General features: G+C 35.1%; 3 protein-coding genes across 6 annotated transcripts; 2 read left to right on the top strand and 1 right to left on the bottom strand.

Annotated features, from left to right (window-relative positions):
* The first annotated feature begins 6,784 nt into the window (after positions 1-6,784).
* On the top strand, positions 6,785-11,308 carry LOC140790450 (uncharacterized). Its single transcript, XM_073140545.1, has 2 exons — positions 6,785-7,025; positions 8,309-11,308. The coding sequence occupies exons 1-2, from the start codon at positions 6,984-6,986 to the stop codon at positions 10,940-10,942; spliced, it is 2,676 nt and encodes an 891-aa protein (XP_072996646.1). The 5' UTR covers positions 6,785-6,983; the 3' UTR covers positions 10,943-11,308.
* Positions 11,309-11,750: 442 nt separating this feature from the next.
* On the bottom strand, positions 11,751-14,993 carry LOC140791501 (transcription factor PHYTOCHROME INTERACTING FACTOR-LIKE 15-like). 4 transcript variants are annotated; one of them, XM_073142100.1, is made up of 7 exons: positions 14,820-14,993; positions 14,023-14,107; positions 12,962-13,895; positions 12,763-12,864; positions 12,604-12,669; positions 12,448-12,513; positions 11,751-12,364 (listed from the first exon to the last, which is right to left on the bottom strand). In XM_073142100.1, exons 2-7 carry the CDS (start codon positions 14,088-14,090, stop codon positions 11,918-11,920), a joined length of 1,683 nt encoding a protein of 560 aa, XP_072998201.1. In that variant the 5' UTR covers positions 14,091-14,107; positions 14,820-14,993; the 3' UTR covers positions 11,751-11,917. The 4 variants fall into 4 exon arrangements, with proteins under 4 accessions (XP_072998201.1, XP_072998203.1, XP_072998204.1 ...); XM_073142102.1 differs by having other exon boundaries at positions 14,854-14,993; XM_073142103.1 differs by lacking the exon at positions 14,820-14,993 and adding an exon at positions 14,642-14,704.
* A 7,024-nt stretch (positions 14,994-22,017) lies between these two features.
* Positions 22,018-22,896, top strand: LOC140790521 (agamous-like MADS-box protein AGL80). The gene is made up of 2 exons (XM_073140636.1): positions 22,018-22,332; positions 22,597-22,896. The coding sequence occupies exons 1-2, from the start codon at positions 22,018-22,020 to the stop codon at positions 22,894-22,896; spliced, it is 615 nt and encodes a 204-aa protein (XP_072996737.1).
* Positions 22,897-23,331: the final 435 nt, after the last annotated feature.

Raw genomic sequence — 23,331 nt, 5'->3', positions numbered from 1 at the left:
ATTTTTATAATATCTTAAAGTAAGATAGATATTGATTTAGATATTATTCTTCAACCCCTATTCTATACTCCATAGATTGTTTGAAATATATTCTAGAAAAATGTCAATAAAACTCGGATATATAATCGGAACAAATCCAATCTACTTTGACCCCTTGTTAATTACTACCATTGTTGAGAGGGCAAAAATGTCTTTTGAAGTACTATCCCTAGGTTTTTGTACTATGTTAAAGATGGGATAAGAAAATTAGGATAACGTCGTTATCCACCAGCTATTCGCCTCAAAATTTATGATGGAAAAAAAACCCATTAATTTCCGACTCTACCAGTCCAAGCACGAGTCAAACATTCCACGTGGACCGCGTTCCACCCCCCCCCCGTCCAACCTACCCTGGTCAACGCACAGAAGACCGGTCAACCTTGCCTTCTTCCTTCCCATTTCCTTCATCTCCCCCCCATAAATTTCAAACCTTCTCCTAAGCTCCTCTATCCTCCCCCAAACGCTCTCGTAGTCCCGCATCGCTATTCGCGCTCGGCTAATATATGGAGCTGCTCGTGGACATGGCGGCGGCGGCGTGGGACGAGGAAGGGTGCACGACGCCGACAGCGGCGGAGCACCGGATCCCGGAGGCGGTCGCGTGCCCGCCGGCCCCGAGGAAGAAGGGGAGGAGAGCGGGGCCCGTGTCGACACGTGGCAAGGAGTTCTTCCTCCCCCCGAATCTCGAGGTTGTCTTCGTCATCCACCGCCAGGACGTTCGTAAAGAGTAGAAGCCTAGAAGATATTATGGGTTTCATTTTCGTGTGTAATTAATCAATGCTATATAAGTACGTAGATATCCATTCTTGTGTTATAAAATTGTATCTCTTTCAATATCTTCTCTACTTTTTAATATTTAGCAGTGAAAAAATAAATTCAAAAAGAAATGTGACTTCTTTTTATCTCCCAAAAAAAGTTTCACTTCTCTTACTTTCTTTCTTAAAGAAAAAAAAAAAAAAAAAAAAACTCCAGAATCCAAATGGGCCAATCCATAGGCCTAAGTATCCTCTTCTCGACCTCAATTATAAGAAAGCCCAAACACAAATTTGCAATAATCCACTACCTTTTCTTTGGAAGTAATGAATCAATAATATATATTAATGAATGTTTTAAAGAAGCTTTAAGACTAGTTATTGACAAGACAAAGAGCAGGATGAAACTTTGAAGAGACTGACTGAGTTGTTATATGCATCTGAAAGACTCAAACCATGTAGTGTATTAAATAAATTAATCTGCCCAAGTGCTCCATTAAGCTGGCTCTTCTTAACCTACCTATACGTAGTATTTCGACATATATGACTATATTGATCATATATTATTCTATATTTCACTGCTAAAAGTTGAGTTCACTTTACCACTTTACACATCAGTGTAGGATGAGAATTTCAACATCGATCATTGATCAATCTTTGTTACCATCGAAAGCAAAAGCTAAAGAAAAGTTGGTACACTACAATGCCCAAGTGGCTCCTTTAGTAGTTATCATGCCTTCTTGGCATCCACTTCAGTATCTTGGACTGATGTGATTAATAGATTCACCTCAATTTTGCCACTCTTTTATCTCTTCATCAAACTTGTATACGAATGAAAACAAAAAACGTTTAAATCGATCTTCTTAGAGTCATTCAGAGTGGCGTGCCAAGACCAAACACTAGAGAAAATTGAGATCATATATCTATATCTACCTATCTATGTATGTATGTATATATATTTGAATCTATTATTAATTTAGAGCATTTGAGTGGCAAAGATGATATGTGATTCTTTTGTGCATGGGAGTACTAGGACCTTTAATTTCCTACCATTATATCATTTCATTTCACAAGATAAGGTTTTGAGAGGAACCCAATATGGGACCCTTGGATTTGCTAGTGGAAGAAAGAATAGGGAGCATGACATAACACATGTGCCCATGTACTCAATCCTCTTTCACCCTTTTAGCTTTTCATGCAAAGGTAGCCTTACCTTGTAATTGATCCTCTTTATTTTTTTTTCTAAAAAGAAAAGGTTAATTACACTTTGCCTAGTGAATTATTACAATTTTTCATATATACCTGCTAGAACAATTTTTTATTTATCATATGGACCTCCTGACCTAAAAAACTTCTTGGTTTCGAGAGTTTCGTATAGTATATTTTTTCTTAGTTCAAAAGTTTAAATGGATAATAAGAAAGTCCGGAGAATTTACGTAGAAAATTATGATAGTTTTTAATAGTTAATTATAATTATCTAGAAAAACAACTCAAAGAAGAAAAAAAAATGTTACATTGTTCTATAATTCGAAAATCTACTCGTCAACTCAGAGTCAAACTCTATATAATTAATTTTCTTTTTTCTTTGTCATTTCTTTGCTCTATTAAACCATTATTTTGATCATCAATTTTAAGAACAAGGTATCATGGAATTGTCTAGAGTCTATTTAGTGACTCGTTAATTATGGTTAAGACCGTAAGTGGTATCGCCTAGTTTATCTCTTAGATAGTTAAGGAGTATATTTGATAGATATCTTCGTTCTCTCTTTTTAGGGTTTGCTTTACAAGTAGGTGTAATAACATCACTACTTATACTTTTGCTAGTCTAGTCATCTGAGATTGCGTTGGTAAAGAATAGATTATCTTACCTTTAGATTTTCTTTTTTCCTCAAAAAGAAAATAAGAAAATATTTAGAGTGTGTTTTGATAGTTTTGTACTAAGTACTCTATCAACAGCAAAGCTTGCCAACATTTGAGTTGCTACAATGGAGTTACTATAACACATAGAGTAGAGCAATCTCGTCAAGTAAAAGAATTGGGTAAATTACAATTTATGTGATTGGCTGGATTTCAATTTAACTTATATATCTTAAAATTATGCACTTAATCCCCATGCGACTGGGAGAAAACTTAATTACCCCCACAAATATCCATAGAATGGCAAGGGTAATTTAGTCATTTTATACTACTTGCATATAATGAAAAATAGGAAAATTTATATATAACATCTGTCTTTTAATGAATACATTTTTACTATTTGCAAATCGAGCCCTATAATTTAGCGAATATGTACAGAAAACGCTCTGCTGTTAGATATGTTAGTTAAATTTAACTAAACCTCTGAATTAAGTTAACTATACTAAGAAACTTATTAAAATACTCTCAACCTAGTTATACTAAGGGTGTTTGTCATTTAAAAAATAAAATATCTCTACTTGCATAATATTATCACGATGTTAGTTCAAATCTAACCCAATGATATTTTCTGCACTTATATGGTAAATTATGAGGCTCGATTTGTAAATAGTAAAAATATAGGGTGTAAACCGTAATTTTGTTAAAGCGCATGGTGTAATGTTTTTAGTTTTATAAACAATCACATGACTCAATTTATAAATAATAAAAATATAAGATATAAATTATAATTTCGTTGAAGTGCACTGTGTTATACACAAATTACCTAGAAAACATGAGCTTTGTACATTTTCTTTAGTAAATTGTGTAAGGTTTATGTTAAATTCATAGGTTTATGTAATTGCAAATCTGGAAGATTTTGTGAAATTTGTTTAGAGATTTTTTGACTTTAAATTCATAGGTTACGAAAATGCTACTTTTATTACTTCTGGGGAGACTTCCAGAGAGCAATGACTTCTATCATCTGGTAGTCTTATCCCAGTTATTAAACTTTGAATTCTTTATAGAAGAAATATCTGGCCTTAGCTAGTAGAATAAGTGCCTTTTTTTCCACAAAAAAAAAAAAAAATTTCAATCAAAAGTATGTCATTATCTCAAACTTTTTAACAAATTTCTTGATCAATATCTTCTTAAAAGCTATATAATTTAGCTAGTAGGACCGTTTCTTTCCACCATGTTTTAATCAAAACTAACAATAGTTTAAGTTCATATTGACTACCAACCATCACTCACTCACTCACTCACTCACACACCCACCAACTATGCCAAGATCTTGTGCTAACTGTAACATTTTGTCCTTGAGGAACATAAAATATAATACCACTATAAATATTTTCGGATTATATTTATATATTTAAGGGATCTAATTATTGACCCCTTTGTTACTATATGACCTCATTCCTCACTAACTAAAACATCAAGACAAATGAAGCCTCCCAAAAATAGATTAGGTGGTTGTGATGTCCTTAAGATATGATAAAATAGCCTCCAAGAATCTTAGGTCTAGAGACTTCTATATATATATATATATATATAATTCCAATACTGATAAGGGAATCATACAGCAGAACAAACATTATAAAATAGCCTCCAAAGAATCTTATCAGTTTTCTTCCTTTTGTTTTATAAGTTTGTGGATACATAATTTTGGGAAGGAAAAATATAGAATAATCAATATTTTTAGCACTATAAACTATTATAAATCTCTTAAAATTTGGTATTTGTCTGTATATATTTTAAGGATGTTCACTTGTGAAATAATTTTTGTATTGATATAGCTATGTTTATTTGTTACACCTGCATATGAGATGTTATACTGGTAGAAATTACTATAGTGGTTTTTTTATAAATTAACATAGTGTGTAATAATTATATTTATTATGATTATGAAATTAAAATGATAGTTTAGCTAAAAATTAAAATACTTCTATAATGGATGAACCGATAAAAAAGATAGAAGAAAAAGAGAAGAGCGAGAGAGATTGATATGATAGTTAATTAAAGTGATATTTTTTTGAAAGTAGTAATTGGATGAAAGCGAAGATGAGAGAAAATAGTTATTAACTAGTATTGAGATAAATTGATACTTACTTACTATATCAGTATAATGAGATTTATACGACCAGTGAATGAGGCCAATTTTTGCATTGATATCTTTAAAACTCTATCAGTCTAGTTTATATGTAAAAAGATAAAAGTACTGTTTACATATATTAATTTTAGTTAAATGTATCCACCTAAAACTGTAGAAAACTCCTTTTATTATAGGTTCATTAATAGTAGCTAATAATAATAAGAATGTGACATTAGGGGTTGGTGAACTTTAGTAGCAATCATGGGAGCTGGTGAACTTGTATTTAACTTGTGAGTAAAACCTAAGGAAACATTTTGGGAAACTAACACTGCAGGATAGCATGATCTCTAATCAGAATATGAAAGGAACACTTGAGGCCTGGGAGAAATTTGAAAAGAGAAACAAAAATAAGCAAACATGAGAGCAATAAATATGGATCTTAATCTTAATAATGGCTTTGATCATTTTATTTATACATATATCTACCTTAAATTTCAGTTTAATATGAAAACTCGCCGTATATATTATATATTTATAGAGGACTAACCCTATTATTTCGACAAATAATTCAATGCTGACTGATAAATGACCTAATGTATTTTGATCATCCCTTCACCTTTCAAGAGTAAAATAATTTGTTTATTTTCTTCTATATTATGGGGTCCTAAGAATTAAAACAAACTTTCCTTGTTAGTTAATCCTCTCCACACCAAATAAAACAATGATCTTTTCTTTTTTTCTAAGGGTTACCCAAAGAAACTATTGCTTAATTTTGGGAGTTAGTAAAATGTCAATTTAGTCCTTGGTAGGTCTAAGAATATATGCTTATTTCAACAATGTATTGATGATAGGTACTGAATCATTGCTCATTATTTTATAGGAACTATGGTCAAGTAAAGGTAGAATTGCAAACTAAGGAGCTATTATTCATAACAAGACTAAATTATAAGTGATGATATGAATAAATTTACATTTTCTTTTATAAATTATGGGCATATTGATGGGAAAAATCTAGCTATTAACCAAACTTCTTTTATTAAAATAAAACTACCCCTCTTTATTGTATGTAAGTTAAACACTGAAATTATCAACGTTTATCTAAGTAGAGGTAATGCTATAAGTTCAACATCTTCTTCTTATATATAAGACATTAATTTGATCAGAGTTTTATTTGTGGCAACAAGAAAAATAAATAAATTTAGGTGAATATGTCAGCATTTAATTTGAATAATTCTAAATAAATCGTTGATAAGTTCAACATTTCACATATATAAACTGCCGATAAGATTAACATTTTATCTCGTTAATTTACAAATATAAATGTTAAAATTATTGGTGTTTCTAGTCTAAAATTAATTTGCTGATCGTATCAATATTTTACTAACAACTACAGTGAAACAAATCCCTTTTGATATTAAGTTTTAGCATATGATCTATTTTGATAAAAAGGAAAAGGTCCGAAACATGATTAGTTCGGTTGAAAACTCATGAAAAACCTATTAAATATTAAGCCTAGTGTTCACCGATGGAATCGAACACATGACCTCTATCATAACAGACAGTTATAAGGTGTCCTAAAAAAAGATAATCTTTTACCACCCTTGGATGCTGCCTTGCAGGCTCCAATGATCACCCATGTGTCCATGCCACACTCATGAACACCCCTTTACCTACAAAAGCCAGAGAGCCCCATCATCCCAAAATCCTACCTGTATTTCCTCTCATGGCATTCCAAACATAAAAACAGATACACTTTTTATCTTTCTTTCTTTCTTTCTCTCTGCCACTTATAGAAGGAAACTCTCCATTTGAGATAGGAAAGTTCCCTGCAATCTTTTGGGCCTGTGCAGAAAGACAGAGTGTACATGCTTTAATAGAGAAGGTGGTGTGTGTGTGTGTGTGTGTTGTGAGCCCCTCAACAAAAAAAAAAAATTTTTTTTCTTTCTTTTCTTCCAAATTTTATATTAAAAGCTTGCCTTTGTAGGGGGTGTGCATCAGCATTCATCTCATGCCAGCTCATGACCTGCAGTTTTCCTAGCTGGGCTTGTGGTTGTTCTTCTTCTGCAACACAGTGGGAGAGCTCCAATTAATCCATCTCTACTTTTGCTTTGCTCCTCCTTCCATCTTTTCCTCTCCTCCCTTGCTCACAAACTCTGAGACTGAGAGCCAAAGAGAAGTGCAGATTTGAAGCAGTTGGTCTCTCCTCGATGGATTCTAAGTCATCACCTGCAGATCAAGCCAGAGATGCGGTACGTAAAATTTCCATAAACTTAATCCTAATTGTTTTGCATGGGATGTCATGGTATGCGAAAGGAAGTGATGTTGATAAGATCATTTAAAGTGGGAAAGATCTAATCTTTTCTTCAACATCTTTGAGTTTGCTAGAGAGTAGATTAATATCCTATCCTTGTATTCAAGAATCATGCAGATAGTTGGATCCTTTCCACCTGAAAACAGGTAGAAACTTTGAGAAAGTTTTCTGAAGTTCATGAATTCGACTATGATTTGTTTTGCCTTCAATCATCTTTTTCTTATTTGCTGCCAAGTTCTGGGAGTAACTTTACTTAGTCTTTCACCAAATAAAGTGGCAAGTTAAGAGGAAAGATGCCTACCCTTTTTATCTTATATGTTTTTGGAAAAAAATAAACTTGCAAATAAGGACTGGCAATAACTCCTTTATTGCATCTTATCAACAAATCCTTTTGTTAAAGGACAAGTTTCACACAACTTTTGATTTCAATTTGAACAAACTGAGCCCACAAATTTGTTAAAGGAGAAGAGGGCAAGAGTGAGGGAATAATAGACTTTTGACAATCTATTTAATAGAATGAGATGTTTGGCAAACCCAATATGATTGGGAAAATATTTGGAAGATTATGATAATGATGCCAATGACAGATAACAAGTAATGGAAACAACAGCATCCAAGCCAGTTCGTCATCGTGGATTTTGTGATTTGGAATCAAGAACCAAAAAAAGTAGTATTAATTTTTTTTTCAAACAGGCCCAATTAGTTAACAGATTTGTGAACTCATTTGGTATCTCAAATTGCAGGTCTAGTTTTAGGATAGTAATCAATAGAAATTACTGAAGATAAGAAGTCTTATACTGTATCATAATGTTCAGTTTTAACTGCAATCAGACCAAAAGTACCGCAGAGCACTAACACTTTTCAGAAACATTAGAAGCAGAGCACTAACACTTTTCAGAAACATTAGAAGCAGAGCACTAACACTTTTCAGAAACATCAGAAGGATACATTTTCTCTATCTTCCTGTCCAAAAGTCTAAAACTTATTGTGTCCAGGACTGCAGGTTACACAGATTGGAAATATAGTTTCTAATATTTCTTTACATGCAACTGATTAGAGAACACCCAAAAGTCTTTATATTGAACAAGATATTGCCAGTTATTGGTAGTTTTGTAATGCAATTCTATAAAATCATACATATACTTTTTGTGTTCTTTTGGCACCATTTTATACGTCGAAGCTTCATTTTTTGGCAGTGAACCTTTTATGAAATGCATGCAGGCTGTCGAGGAGAAGGAAGTGGTCAATCAGGAAGTTACTGATAAGGAAGCAATCACCAAACTGGATACTTCAGAAGTGATTGAAACAGTTGTAACTAAATCAGAACAAAACCTGGAAGATAAGTTTGTGGTTGAGGTCATGACTGCACCAGAAGAAAATTCTAAAGCCCCTGATTCAGAAGTTCATGCTGTTAATGGAGTGAAAGAAGAAATCAACATCTCCACTCCCCCAGAGCCAACAACTAAGATTATTACCGACGACGAATCAAAGAACACTGAAAATATATCAGGTGCTATAGAGGCACAAAATGAAGAAGCCAGTGAGACTCCTGCAGTTCCAATTCCAGCTTCGGAAACAGAAACCAAGTTGGAGGAGTTACCATCAGCATATACTGAAAATAGAAGCACAGAGACATTCAATGGTAAAGAACTTGTAGTTGAGGACAAAGCAAGTTTTGATGCTTTGAAAGAGGATAATAGCCCATCGAAGATGGAAGATGAAAATAAAAAGGTTGAGGAGGCTGTTGCAATTGAAAGTTCCAAGGAAACCATTGCTGATGTAGCTGAATGTAAGGCAGTTGAAGAAATTCCTGTTGCTGACTCAGTAGATGCTCCGAAAGAGGTCGATAAGGTTGAAGAGCCAGTGAAAGAAGTGCCCACAGGAGATGTATTTTCTGATCCTTCTGCTAACGCAGCTCTCAGTGAGGTAACCGATGTCACTCCGGTTACCGGAACTGCTAAGGATAATGGGAATCCTGAGCATACAGTTGAAGAAGAGAAGCAGGAAAATAGTATGAAAGATGAAGAGCCAATTTTGATCACTGAAGACAAACTTAATGCTATTGCAGTTGGTTTACAAGTTCCTGAGGTTCCTTCAGAGGAGGTAAAGGCTTCTGAAGACGCTGTCCTGTTTGAAGAGAAAAAGGATGAGAATTTAGGAGGTCTGGATATTGCTGCAGCTTCAAATGGGGATGAGAAGACTTCTGAAGGTGCTGAACCTTTTAAGGAGACAAAGGATGATGAGACAACTCTTGATGCTTCAGCTATAGTCGTTGAAGCTTCTTCAACGGTAGAAGAGAAGACTTCTGAAGGTTCTGAGGTTGTTGAGACAAAGGATGAGAGCTTGAATGACGAGAAGACAGCGAAGGCCTCTGAAGAGGCTGTCCAGGATTTGGAGAAGAAAGATGAAAATTTAGAAAGCCAAGAGGAAATCTCCGCAACTGCTGATGCTTCTATTGCAGTTGTTGAATCTTTAACTGGGCAAGAGAAGTCTTCTGAGTGTACTGAAATTGTTAAAGAGAAAAAGGATGAGAGTTCAAAGGATGATCACGAGACAATTTCTGTGAAGGCCTCTGAGGAGGCAGTGTCGGAAGGTCAAGAGGAAATCTCTAGAAATCTTGATGCCCCCACTATTGTTGCTGAAGTTTCAACTGGAGTGAAGACATCTGAAAGTACTGAAATTGTTAAGGAGACAAAGGATGAGAGCTCAAAGGATGATGAGACTACTCTTGATGCGTCTGCGATAGTCGTTGAAGCTTCAGCCGAAGAAGTGAAGACTTGTGAAAGTTCTGAGATTGTTGAGACAAAGGATGAGAGCTTGAATGATGAGAAGACAACAAAGGCCTCTGAAGAGGCTGTCATGGATTTGGAGAAGAAAGATGAGAAGTTAGAAGGTCTAGAGGAAATCTCTAAAAATCCTGATGCTTCTTCTGTAGAAGTTGAATCTTCAACTGGAGAAGAGAAGATATCCGAGTGTACTGAAAGTGTTAAGGAGACTAAGGATGGGAGTTCAAAAGATGAGGAGGCAACTGCTGTAAAGGCCTCTGAAGAGGCAGTCCTTCTTGGAGAGAAAAAGGATGATGAGCATGTAGAAGGTCAAGAGGAAATCTCTAAAAATCTTGATGCTCCTATTATTGTTGCTGAAATTTCAACTGGAGAAAAAGAGAAGACATCTGAAAGTAGTGAAATCGTTAAGGAGACAATGGATGAGATTTCGAAGGATGCCAAGACCACTTTGGTAGATGCTTCAGCAGTTGATACAGCTACTGAAGTTGTCGAGATTTCATCTGAGGAGAAGAAAGATTCGGAAGATCATAGCACAACTTTGGACATCACCGCTAACGATTCAGATGTTGCACCTGCTGCTGAAGTTGCACCTCAGGAAGAGAAAATATCTGAAGGTGATGAATTAGTTGATGTGAAGAAGAACAATGAAGCAAAAACTTCTGAATGTGCTAAATTAGATGATGGAAACAAGTTTGACACTCTGGATCCAGTGGAGATAGCTAAAGAGCTTGATGTGAAGGAAAGGAACACCCCTGCTGCATTCTTAGAATCAACTGATGGTGCAGAGGGGGGTGAGAAACATAAAGAAGCTGTAGAAGACAATGAAGAGACTGAAAAACTTATTGAGACAAACTCAGTTGAACCCTCCAAGGATAGTGATGTTGCAAAGAAAGACAGAGAGACAGCAGCCAAACAGGATGCTCCTGTTAAGCCTTCTCAGCGTCATTCGAACAACATTATATCCAAAGTAAAGCATTCGATCGTAAAAGTGAAGAAAGCAATAATCGGTAAATCACCAAGCTCGAAGACCATGTCGGCAGGGGATAAGAATGACATCAAAGTGAAATAACCGACAGCGGGAAAGACTCATCTTTAAAGCAATCATTGTTATCTACAACAGGACAGGATGTTCTGTGACATATCTTGCATGCATAAGATCCCCGGTTCTTTAATTGCTGATGAGTCTGCCATATGGTAAGCGCAATAGACAAAGCGTAAGTAAACATTTAAATCACCATATCGTTTTCGTTCTATTTTTTGTTGGATATTTCAAATGGTGTGTTTCTGTTCTCTTTTATGTGTTCAGCGCTTGTAGGTCTATCAAGACAACATTTGTATTGTTGATAGTGTGACGCTGGTTTGGTACTTGCTCCGTACCCTTGTAAATTGTGGCAAAACTGATTGTTGTGAAAAGCATAATGTTTTCAAGGATAAATTGTCTCTGCGCGCGGTTCAAATTATGAGCATGTTTTCATCTCATAAAGTAGTAACAAATGATTGTTGGGAAAAATCTCAAATCCAGATTGAGGAATAAATATATTTCAAAGAGAGAATCCAACAGACCACACACGAGATTTTTATCTAATATTACGTGGATATATATATATACTAACTAGTGTTGGTAAATGATCATTAATAAGAACTGCCAACTAAATATCCAAGTTGAGAACAACAATTATATTTTATCACATTAAGGAAGAGACCACTTCCCCTGCATCTGCAAGGCCATAACTGCTCAACTATTCATTTACCAGGAAGGGCCCTCCCCTCTAACCAGCAAGGAATTTGATACTCTTACTGAAACACCAAAATGGCAAAAGATCTCAAACCAATAGGACTCATTCAACCAGCTTTTTCAAACCAAAACACAATTGCGGTTCAAAAAGAAGCTTTTGGATGATGCCAACTTTTATTAGGGACATAACTCTCGGGCCAACGAGCCAGTAAAGATTGCATTGAACTAAAAAGAGTAGATGAGGGTTAATTGTGTATATGTAAAACTTTACAAGATGTCTCAAAGTTGTACGCTATCCATTATTGATCTCTATAATGTTGTCAAGTTTTTGCGTTCCTGCTGATCTGCAGACGCTGACGGCACCGCGACGTCTGAGGATGACACCGGATCAGTCGTTGGAATTCTAACTTCAGGCACTGAGTTTGTCTTAGCAATAGGGCCTGCTGCAGAATCAACTGGAGGTGGCCTAGGCATTCCAAACATTTGAGGATTTAGAGATCCATGGATCCCATGCATCTGCGGTCCAGGAATCGGAGGGCAAGCGAACTGCAGCCCAGGCATAGGAGGAACAGGCATGACAGGGCAGGAAGCATTCATGTCATACATCCCCATCCCATATCCCATTCCCATCCCCATCCCCATCCCCATCCCCATCCCCATCGGTGAGAAATGAGGCATGCATGGAGCACGCATATGCGGCATTCCTGGAGATAGCATCATTGGAGGCATGTATATCCCACTCCCCATGGACATGATCTGCATTGAGAACCATGCTCCTTTTAATTGTAGGTCAGGTCAGAAGCAAAAGTAAATTTTAGCCATAGAATGAAGTCCTTTACCTGAACTTGTAGCTGAAGTGTTTTAAGATACTCAATGGCCTCTTCGAGCATTGAAGCCTTGTCCGTCTTCAAAAGATGTGAACTTGAGTTATAGAAACTAATAATTTCACCTTCTGCAATAGCAAAGATTGATAGTAAAAGGAGAAAGGAGTACACCTTGTTACAATTAGGTATAAGTTCTTGTAGTGCACGCATCTTCTCGTTGATCCTGTCCCTCCTCCTCTAACACCGACGAAAGAAAAATGGCGTACCGCATATAAGTTATCAGTCGAGAAATGAAGAAACACAGAAATATAGTGCGAGCAAGTTCCTTACTCTTTCAGACATATTATGTACTTCCGCAGCTCGGCTTCTCTTTGCACCTGTGCCTCGTGAAGCTGTGCGTTTCCTTTTGCATGCCAACTCATCTTCAAGATCCTGCCAATCAATAGTTCAAACTTGAAAGGGTTTATAGAAAAAGAAACTCAGCAACCCAGCTGATAGATCATCTGTATCTTTCTTATCTCAGACTTACTTCGCTTTGATAGCTGCTAGATTCGTCTCCTTCAGGAATTTTCCTCTTTCCTCTGGATTTGAGATCACTTCCAGCACTGTTGACTGAACACACAGAGGAAGATGTAACCATGGCTTCATGAACCTTCCCAGTTTCCTGCTTTTTTAAGACCACACTGGCTGCAGAGCTGCGGACATTGATCTTATTCTTATTGTCCTTCCCAGGTGTATCCTCTTCACGGATAGCTTCCAATTGCTCATTCTGAGGTTTCTTGCACGCTTGCAACTCCAACTTGGAGAGAACTGAAGTTGATTGCTCTTGAGTACCTATGACACTTTTAATTCTACAACTTGACTCGATCATTGTAGACTCCATAGAGTTGCTATCTACCGGCGCGGACGTCTTCTCATTGCTTCTCAATCTATCATCAATATGAAGATTGGCCGTGGAAACAGTGAAGGGTCTTGAGAAAAGAGAGAAGTTCCCCGAGTTTGCAGGTGGTCGTGCTGGCCTGGACGTTGCCAAATTTTGGTTCTGCAACCTTGTCTTTGGCGATTCCATGCAGGGACCTAATAATCGAGACTTACTATTAACTCCGGTTCCGGTGTCGGGAATTCTCGACTCCGTAAGCGCTTTGGAAGCGTTCTCATGTTCCACATTGTTTAATTCCCTAATTTCTTGACCCAAGCCGCCATTTCTATCTGCACGGGCAGAGAGATTGCTATCAAGATTGGCCCCGGAGAATTCTTCCAAGAACTCCGAGCAGAAATCGCTCTGAAGCTGTTCGTTTCGAAGAGTTTCTTCGATAGGATAATTTATCCATGGGACCATATCATCATGTTGAGCAGTCAAGAGGTCAGAAGCAGTAGCCAAACTCTTCCTAGGCTTACTGGAATGACCATGCATTACAATTTGGCCATTCTCCCATAGTAGCTCGGCGAAGTCATTATCAGACCTTCATTGTATACAAAAACAAACATCCAAATAAACTTTACCAAACGAACTAAAAATGAAGCACTCAATACAAAGAACAGCAGAGAAGTTAATTGAATTTGAGAACAAAATTGAAAGGTGCAACTTACATGGAAAGTGGATCAAGTGAGAAATTGGGCATCTTTGAAGAAGTTGTGTTCTCGGGCTTAGATTTCATCGCCTTCAGATAGAACTCTGAGAGAGGCATGATGGAATGAGATTGATGACACTTCTCAGAACTACAAAGAGACTAAATAATAGTGAGTTGGTCCTATACTCTAAATCCCAAGAGAAAAGACCACAGTGGATTCCAAATTGAAGAGCCAAGTCGCAATAACCAAAGTTAGTCTGTCTTTTTAGTTGTTTTTCATTAAAAAAAAAAAACAACAACAAGAAATTTGAAGGTGAAGGGAAATCTCCAGACAAGATCCAATCTTTCTCACTTCACAACCACATTAACCAACAACCCCATGTTCATACAATGGCCAAACTCATAAAAAGGAAGAAGAAGAAGAAGAAACTCAGAAATCATATCACCACCAAATAATCTGAAACCCTCGACAGACACATGAAGAAGCGGGAGATTCCGTAACCCAAGATCAAATTTTTATCACCAAAATCCCACCGGAGTCATAAACCCTATTAACCGAATCCCAAATTCTCGCCAAGCCAGCATCAAATTTTCCGCAAAAGATTACTACAAGAACAAGCGGCGACGCAGAGTTCAACCTCAACCACCGACGAGATTTCCTAAATCTCTCAGCTTTATTGTGAAAATTCATCTATTTCTTTTGCATAAATGGACTTCAATCCAAAGCAAGAGAAGACTTTCTCCTACTCGCAAGAACATGTACTACTCCATTGACCAAAATAAGACGGACCCAAGTGGAGAAAGAGAAGCCCTTACCTTAAGGTAATTAAAAGGTCTCAGCTTTCCTCACCTTTCCTCTTACTCGGTAGCAGAAATGATTGCCGACCGGATCAAACTGCCAGTTCTTATCCAGTGGCTACGATTTTATTTCTCGTCATTGCAAGTTCCAAGATTACGAGATAAGGTACAGTGTACTTGTTCTATCTCAACAAAACATGCCCATAAGTGATGTCTATATTTATATAATATATATTGCAGTTATATTTATATGTCGGTAGAAATATTTGAGAGCGAGAGAGAGAGAGAGAGAGAGAGAGAGAGAGAGAAATAGTAATGAAAGCTATCAGAGAAGTTGACTGGATCTATGAAACCCAGGACCACTTTTGGTTTATGTAACTGTGACATGGATTAAGATACGGATTGACTTGTAATTGGATTCGATTATTTTAATCTCAGTATTATTTTCTGCTAGATTGTTGGAGATTTCTTTGTTTGGTTGTGCAGCTCTGCTTAATAAGATTGAGTGCATAACCAACTTTAGACTTAATAAGCAGACAGTAAAACTGACAGAATCTAATAATTTAGACTAAGATACGTTTTAACTTTTAACTAATGGGTCGCTGTTATGGTCATTGTCATCGCCATGGACTCACCCCCTAAATCCTTTTAAATATATTCCTCGTTATTCCGGGGAGTTGTACTCTTCTGTCCCTCTCCAAAAGAGAAAAAAAAAAAAAATTATTGTACATCTAGTGCTTTCCCCAAATCTTGTTGCAGTATAAAGTATAAAAAAGTTTTAATCGATGTCACAGACTCTTTCTCGTGGGAAAGTATAGAGAATGAGGAAAATAAATAATTCAATAAAATGAATTTGAAATATATAACTAACAATTAATTCCCCATACTGAGATTAACAAACATTCCTAATAAACCTGCATGAAACTTCCACTCTTCTACCAGAATACTGGAAACTAGTTCCTAAACAACACAAAGCTAACACCCATCCAGTGCTCTACCAAAATTATTTACAGTCAACATTCAAAGGCTCTATAGTTGGAGGAGAAATACCATAAAGAGTTGGAATCCTGAACCTCTTATTAATTTGATAGAGAGATAACATCTTAATCTTACTGGGAAAAGGAGACGTAGCAACCGTTTGTCTTGGTGTTCTCTTCCTCTGTTCTATCAATTTCGGCATGTGAAAATATACACCTACTCTATCGAAAAGAAGAAAAAAAACATAAAACAACATGCGCACTTCACGTGATTACGCGCATGCGCCAAATAAAGGCACGTGCAGTACACATGATGCTTGCTTTTATATAAGTCCTCGTTTACCACCTGAAAATATGGTTCCTATTTATAGTTACTAAAATAAAAAGGTCCACTTTAATGCGATATAACAGGAAGAAAATTAGGAATATATATTTTATTGAGATCGTGTGTATAGGTATAATACGTGATTTGATGAATAATAATTATATTCTATAATAAGATTAGAAATTATATATATATATATATATATATATATAAAAGTTAACTAACAAGAGCGGTGACGTGGACTGATGGAGATCGGTGTAGTCTTTTCGGTCTTGTTTGTTCTTGCGATGGGCCCCATCTTACTGGAGGAAACACCTGGGCCCCATGGACAATGACTCACATCTACTCAGTCCCTTGGAGTAACATGCAAGATGCAACGCATCTGGATTCTGGAAGCATTTTTATTATATATATAGCCTCGCCCACACTATAGAAACAAGGGCAACTCCAAATAGACATTTTTAATTACTTTTTTTTTTTTTGTGTTTTAAAATAAAGGTATTTAAGTTTAGGGATAAATAGTTATATGTTTACCTTTAAAATAAATATATAATAATTATTAAAAATATTAGTATATACAATGTTCGTATTCTACAATATGACTATTATAATATTAGCTGTTATTCTGAAATTACTGTTTGGCAGTATAGTACAGTGAGTGGTGTAACAATTACATTTGATTTGATGTAACAAAAAATGAAACAAATTTTAGAGATATTTTAGTAAATAATTAAGATATACTTTATAGGCGGATGGATGAGCAGCAGAGTGCGAGATAGAATGTTTAAAATAGTAATTAAATTTTATTCGTAAACTAGTATTGAGGTAATCTATTTTTTAATTAACTGAAGTAAATTTGTACTTAAGCAAATTTGGGATTTTCTTTTAATTAATTAGTTTATAGGAACACTTTGCAATTGGGATTACGTGTCAGCAGACAGATGCTAATTACATCAGACAGCTTGATTGTACGCATGTGAGTGAAGAGGGGCTCACTTCACTTGTTTCTCTTTCTTTTCTTTTTTTTAATTTCTTTTTCTTTTTTAATTTTTGGTTTCTATGAGCATGCGTTTGATGCGTTTACTAAGTGAAAAATATAGATAGAAAATGTATATTTATCCTATAATGATATTATTAATGGTAATTTATATATTTCTTTTGCTAAGTTTGGATGAAATAGTTAATAATTTTATGTTAGTCTAAATGAAAGTTTACGATGGTTCGATTGGATATTCGGGCATAATAACCATAGGAGTTATTTAAAATTAAGTGACTTCATTACGTAATATTGTATAGGAATTTTTACATAATTGCTAGTTAATTTTTTTTTAAATATTATAATTATCACTATATTCAAAATAGCAAAATTGCCACTGAAATTTTCGTACTCTTTTAAAATGTCATCCCATTAGTTAAGTTTAACTAATCACGATTAAAACTAAAATTAGATTCAAAGTATTACATAATGTTATCTATCTTTGTTTTGGTGTCAAAGTATTAAGAAAAAATATCCATTTTATGTAAGATAAAAATTGTTAACAAATATATTATACTTTAACACTCTTTTTGGATAGAGAGAACACAAGAAAAGAAAAGCGATTAAAATAAGAAGCGGGAAATGTAAAACATTTATAAGAAAATGGAGAAGAGAGAGGAAAAGAAAAGAAGAGGAAAATTAATTTCTCTCTGTTTCTATTCTTTTTTGTTTCTCTCGTCCATCGAAACAAGAGGAAAGAACGTCCTTTTTTTCCTTCTTCTTCTTCTGAGAGACTGTGGAAATACGAAAATGACACGATTTCTAAGGGGAGACTGACACGTGTGAATTGCTAGTCCAGCGAACGCCTTCCTCCTCGTCAAAAATAAGTGTTACAAAATATCATGCGGAGAGTTGGTAGGTACCTTTCCCATGACCAAGAAGATCATGGGTTTAACTCTAGCCCCAAACAATATTATAGAGAAATTGTTTGGTGGTTGGGGATTTGATGGCTTAGTTCGATTCGGTTGACGACTCGACAGTGCGGTTAGTTTGGAGGAACAGCTTGACAACGCAAAAACTTAGAGCAGGTCTCGGCAGCGTTTAATTCGGAGAAATTGTTCGGCAACGCATTTGGCTAAAAGTTCGGTGGAGCCTAAGTGCCTCTGTATCTAGGGAGGGTTAATCCTTTGTCCAGTTTATATCTAGCCTTCGGCCTCATGAATGATCAATATATATATATATGCCATTTATATTACATTTCATATACACCTCAATTTTTTAGGTTGATAAATTAGGGTTAGTTTTTCTGTGTTTTTGTTTTTCTAAAAAAAATATATAAGAATTGCTAAGCTTACATATATTTTGACAAACTTTTATTTAAAAAATTGTCACGACAGCATTCGGGGAGGAAGAAGCTCATCGAGCAGCAAAGCTAGATGATGGTGATAGTGATGGTGATGATGATGATGATAATGATCTCGTGGTCGGACGAGGGATGAGCTACCGAATCATGCATGTTGTAATGTGCATACAGAGAGAGAGAGAGAGAATGATAATTTGATCATTTGCTTGCTGTTGTGTTTTCTGCTCCATGAGCATGAGGATAGTACGTATGTCTCGCTAGTATCTCAAGAGTATTCATATCGTGATGAGGATAGAATTATATTTCTCTTTAAACTATTTTAAAAAAGGTTCCATGGGTAATAATATATTGATATGTAAACTAGAATGCCTCTCCTTGTGACTGTCATTTAGTTTTCTGATATTTGGATGGTTTTATGATTAATTCGCACAATAATAATTTAGCAAGGTGCACGAAGAGGTGCCTTACAAAAGAACTTCTTTTAAGAAGTTTCTTTTTAAGGATCTATTTTAATTATTTTTAAGAAGTTGAATCTTTGCTTATAAATTTAAAAGAAAAGTTTTAAAAAAAAAACTTTAAATGTTTTGATAGTATACAGGGCTGGACAGGATCCATTCTTTTGTTATCAAGTTATAATTCTAAGGTTTAATTACATATTTGACTCCACAAAATTTTAACTTAGTATAAAATAGTACTACAATTTGCTCATGAACTATGTAAAATGCTATAATCTTCCAACCTTATACAAGAGTGCAAACTATTACATTTTATATAGTATAAGAAATAAATTGTAATAGTCTAATATGATATTAGGTCACATACCGAGAACACAATTAAGCATACCCATTATATTATGTTGTTAAATAAAATAATAATAATAATAATAATGACTTGTTTGAGTTTCCACAAATGGAAATTATACACCTCTCATGAAAGAAAATTACATAAGTTGCAGTGGTGGTATTCATAAATATTATGGTTGATATTTGATATATGCTTAGTTTTTTTCTAAGATGATTGACTTAGTTGTCCAATATATATATGCTTATAGTCTATTAATTTATAGACTTATGATCAATAAAAAAACTCATTATATCATGAAAAATACACTTGAATACATAAAAAATTAATAAAATAGTAGCATCACAAGATACATAAGCTTTGTAACCACATAGTTAATTTTTTTTTAATCAACAGCCAGACATGAACCGTTTGACACATAGTTGCATTATTTCAACTTATCCATTTTAATATTGGATATAATTTGGAATGGAGTAAATTCTTCGTTCTAAAGCCACCGAGTTAATTCATTGTCTTATGATCGACATTTCTTAGACACTAAAGTATAATATCTAGACATACATCCCCTTAATTTATGCTATCGCGGTTGATCCAAATTCCTGTGGAATTGTGAAATAAGTTGATATAATTTCTTTTGTTCCGTGAGAAATTACGCACTAATCAAGACTTAATAATGAGGACCGATGTTGAAGTGAATATATCAGATATAGCCCACTATTGACATTTGATCTGAACCTTTTCTTGCAATTGTTTGATATGCCATCATGGCATAATTGGCCCAAGGCCCATATAAATTTCCTCCACTTGAATACACCTAAAAGGCTATTGAATCCGCTAGCGTTCATTTCCAGGCCAAGTTCGAGCCGAGCTAAAATAGTCTATCTTATTACCACCCGCCAGCTCATGAGAGATTAAGCTAGCTCCTATAAACTAGTTGTTTATTTCTATAAAGGTAAAACGGTAAAAAAAAAATGGATGCCTTATTTTACTAATTCTCAGAATATTTTATCTATTTTTAGAATTTTATTTACCGTTAGCATATTTTTAAAAAATATCTCTGTTCTTCACTCTTTTTGTTTAAAAAATAATATATTAAAAAAACCAAGAGAAAATTTGTCAAACTTTCTCGTGCCTAATGAATTTTTAACATGCATGCATGCATGTCAACACTCTTTGGTCCTTATTTCAAGACAATATCCATGTGGTAGATCGTGTGCAAATAATGACAAACATAAATCGTGTAACATTTCTAAAGATGCTGCATCGATATATAATTTAAGTATAATATTTTAAAAACGGACCCCCTCAAGATGAATAATTAAATTTGTGGCTAAGAAGCAACGGTGCTACAAAAAGAAGTCAAACTATACAAATCCCACATGAATTCAAAGCCAGGAATTTTCAATGGGAGTTTAATAGTCGATGTGCTTCATATTGCATCAATGAGATAAAAATAAATAATAATAATAAGAAGAAGGATTATGCTTAGCGTTGTTAGGTAGAAGAGAGAGGACCATCCTCATGTACATAGAATTATCCTTATCAGTTAAAGAAATTTCTATCCAATTATTAGTTCTGTTGACTGAACTTAATAAAACTCTAAGCTTAAGTTAACTATACTAAAAAATATATATATTAAGATACTCTTATCCAAACTAAAGTACCTCAACCTAAATTACTCTACCCAATTAAAAGATACCCTTATCAAAATATGTTACCCAAAATACATTATCTAACTCGAGGAGAAAGGAGGTTGGAGGAGAAGGATTCATTTTTATTTTTTCGCGAATCTAATTTGCTCTCTATGACTTTCCGAGCATGCCCTAAAAAAATAAGCAAAAAAAGAAAAAAAAATATAAGTTTTTTTTTATATTTATAAAAGAATGATTAGTGGCGGATGAAATATTATCGATTGCTCAAATAGTACCGTTTAGTATTAACTAAGCCCAGGGTGTGGTATACAAATACTTAGTAAAATATAGGGTTCAACTTGCAAATATTAAACATGCTACATATAAATGTAAATAGGTGATAAGTCAGGGCATTAAACACAAATTTTTCTATTAGTTATTGCCATCAACTTTGTGGTATAAGGGGAGTGTAACAATTAATGAGAAAATTGCAAGTCCAGCAAATACACTGCTAAGCGATTTGGTAATGTCACAAATCTTGGACACAGATTTCTTAGTAAATTTTTTTTTAATAATTAATGGTACACCACACCACCCTCCCTCTCCACAAAAAAGTGTACAAAATATTGTATATATATATATATACATATACCCACTATTATATATTTATATTAAATTTCATGTACACCTCACACTTTTCCATGTTGATAAATTTACTTTCTTTTTCTTTCCATTTTTCTAAAATATATATATATAAGAAATACTAAGCTTACATATATTTTGATGAACTTTTATTTAAAAAATATTCACGACAGCATTCCGGCACTTAGTGTCTTTTTATCAGTCGCCCTCTTCTTAAAAGCGTCTGTTTGTAGAGCATTTCCTAAAAAAAGTCGAAGATTAAGTTTTTACCATCTATAGAGAACGACATGTTTTGAATTTAAAATATCGGATCTAAGTAAAAGAATAAGTATATATTTTAGGGAAAGAAGGAAGGCAATGTGACATAGAAAAGTTGGGTACACCTAGCAAAGCTCATATTGCCAACTCACACCACCCTCTTCCCAATAAATACATTTGGCCACTACCATAGTCTTAACACAAGGCATACATCCATCCCTTAGTAAATTGAGGGCAATAGCCATGGCTCGGAAGAGGGTGAAGCTTGCGTGGATCATGAACGATTCCACTCGTCGAACAACACTGAAAAAGCGTAAGAAGAGTCTAATGAAGAAGGTGCGGGAGATTAGTATCCTCTGTGGTGTTCAGGCGTGCGCAGTTGTCTATAGCCCCCACGACAGCCAGCCAGAGGTTTGGCCAACCCCTCCCGATGTGGCCAAGCGTATACTCAAGCGCTTCAAGAGCAAGCCGGAATTTGAGCAAACCCGTAAGATGATGAACCAAGAGACCTTCCTCCGAGAGCGTGTGGCCAAGATGACCGTGCAGTTGCATCGCCTGGTCTTTTTAACTCACCAACTTCTCGTAGAACTTTATTCTATTATATTTGGATATTTACATTTTAATTGATAGATCAATAGATATGATAAGATGCTGAAGTTATATAAATACCTTTTTTTTTTTTTTTTATAAGAACTGGGTCTGGGTTTGGACCGAGAAAATAGGAGAGAAGAAAAAAGAAATTAAACTAGGGGTTAATTTATTTTCCTTCTATTTTATTTTTTTAACTTTGGATATTATGCTAACCTGATGATCTGGTAACAGGCTAGAGATAATCGTGAGGCAGAGATTCGCGCGCTCGTGCTGGAGGGACTCGCAGGAAGAGGATTCGAGGGGGTCGGATTGGAGGACGCGACCAGCGTCATGTGGTTGATCGAGTCGAAGTTGAAGGAGATTGAGAAGAAGATAGAGGAGGAGAGGAAGAAGCTTGCTGAGGAGGAGAGGAAGAAGGTCGCCGAGCAGGAGAACTGGGTGATGGAGATGATGAGCCCGCCGGGGCCTGAGAATGGGCACTCGGTATTGTATGTGGAACCTAATAGCCCATGGCATCTTCCATTCCTTTAAATCATGAGTGATTCATGCAAGTTGTAAGGAGCACAGAGAGGAAGAAAATAGTAGTAATCTGGTCATTTACTTGCTTTTGTGTCTCGTGTTATTATTTTCTACTCCATCCAATGAGCATGAAGATAGTATGGTATCTTTAGCCTATTTACATCATGATGAGGATAAAATTATGTTTCGCTTTAAATTGTTTGAAAAGGTTCCATGGACTGATAATATATATTGATCTCGAAAATAGTCTCTCCTTATGACTGTCATTAAGTTAATTTTCTAATATTTGGATGGTTTTATGGCTAATTAGCACATTAAAGTTTAGCATGGAGAGAAGTCTTATCGAGTCTATAATCTATTTGCTCATGATCAATTAAAAAAAAATACTATATCAGCAAAGATACACTTGAATCCATAATGATAAGGTAGGGGCATCACAACATATAT

This window comes from Typha latifolia, chromosome 6 (genome assembly GCF_019914945.1).
Source record: "Typha latifolia isolate L0001 chromosome 6, TyphaL0001v2, whole genome shotgun sequence".
Classification (NCBI taxonomy): domain Eukaryota; kingdom Viridiplantae; phylum Streptophyta; class Magnoliopsida; order Poales; family Typhaceae; genus Typha; species Typha latifolia.
The sequence above is the reverse complement of the archived record's forward strand: the minus strand, read 5'-3'. Positions and strand labels throughout refer to the sequence as shown.

Coding starts and splice junctions, on each gene's coding strand:
- LOC140790450 (XM_073140545.1), top strand. CDS start 6,984: ATGGATTCTAAGTCATCACCTGCAGATCAAGCCAGAGATGCG. Junction 7,026..8,308: donor CAGATCAAGCCAGAGATGCG/GTACGTAAAATT, acceptor AAATGCATGCAG/GCTGTCGAGGAGAAGGAAGT.
- LOC140791501 (XM_073142099.1), bottom strand. CDS start 14,120: ATGCCTCTCTCAGAGTTCTATCTGAAGGCGATGAAATCTAAGCCCGAG. Junction 12,670..12,762: donor TACATAATATGTCTGAAAGA/GTAAGGAACTTG, acceptor CGTCGGTGTTAG/AGGAGGAGGGACAGGATCAA. Junction 12,365..12,447: donor CACTTCAGCTACAAGTTCAG/GTAAAGGACTTC, acceptor TTCTCAATGCAG/ATCATGTCCATGGGGAGTGG.
- LOC140790521 (XM_073140636.1), top strand. CDS start 22,018: ATGGCTCGGAAGAGGGTGAAGCTTGCGTGGATCATGAACGATTCCACT. Junction 22,333..22,596: donor CCGTGCAGTTGCATCGCCTG/GTCTTTTTAACT, acceptor ATCTGGTAACAG/GCTAGAGATAATCGTGAGGC.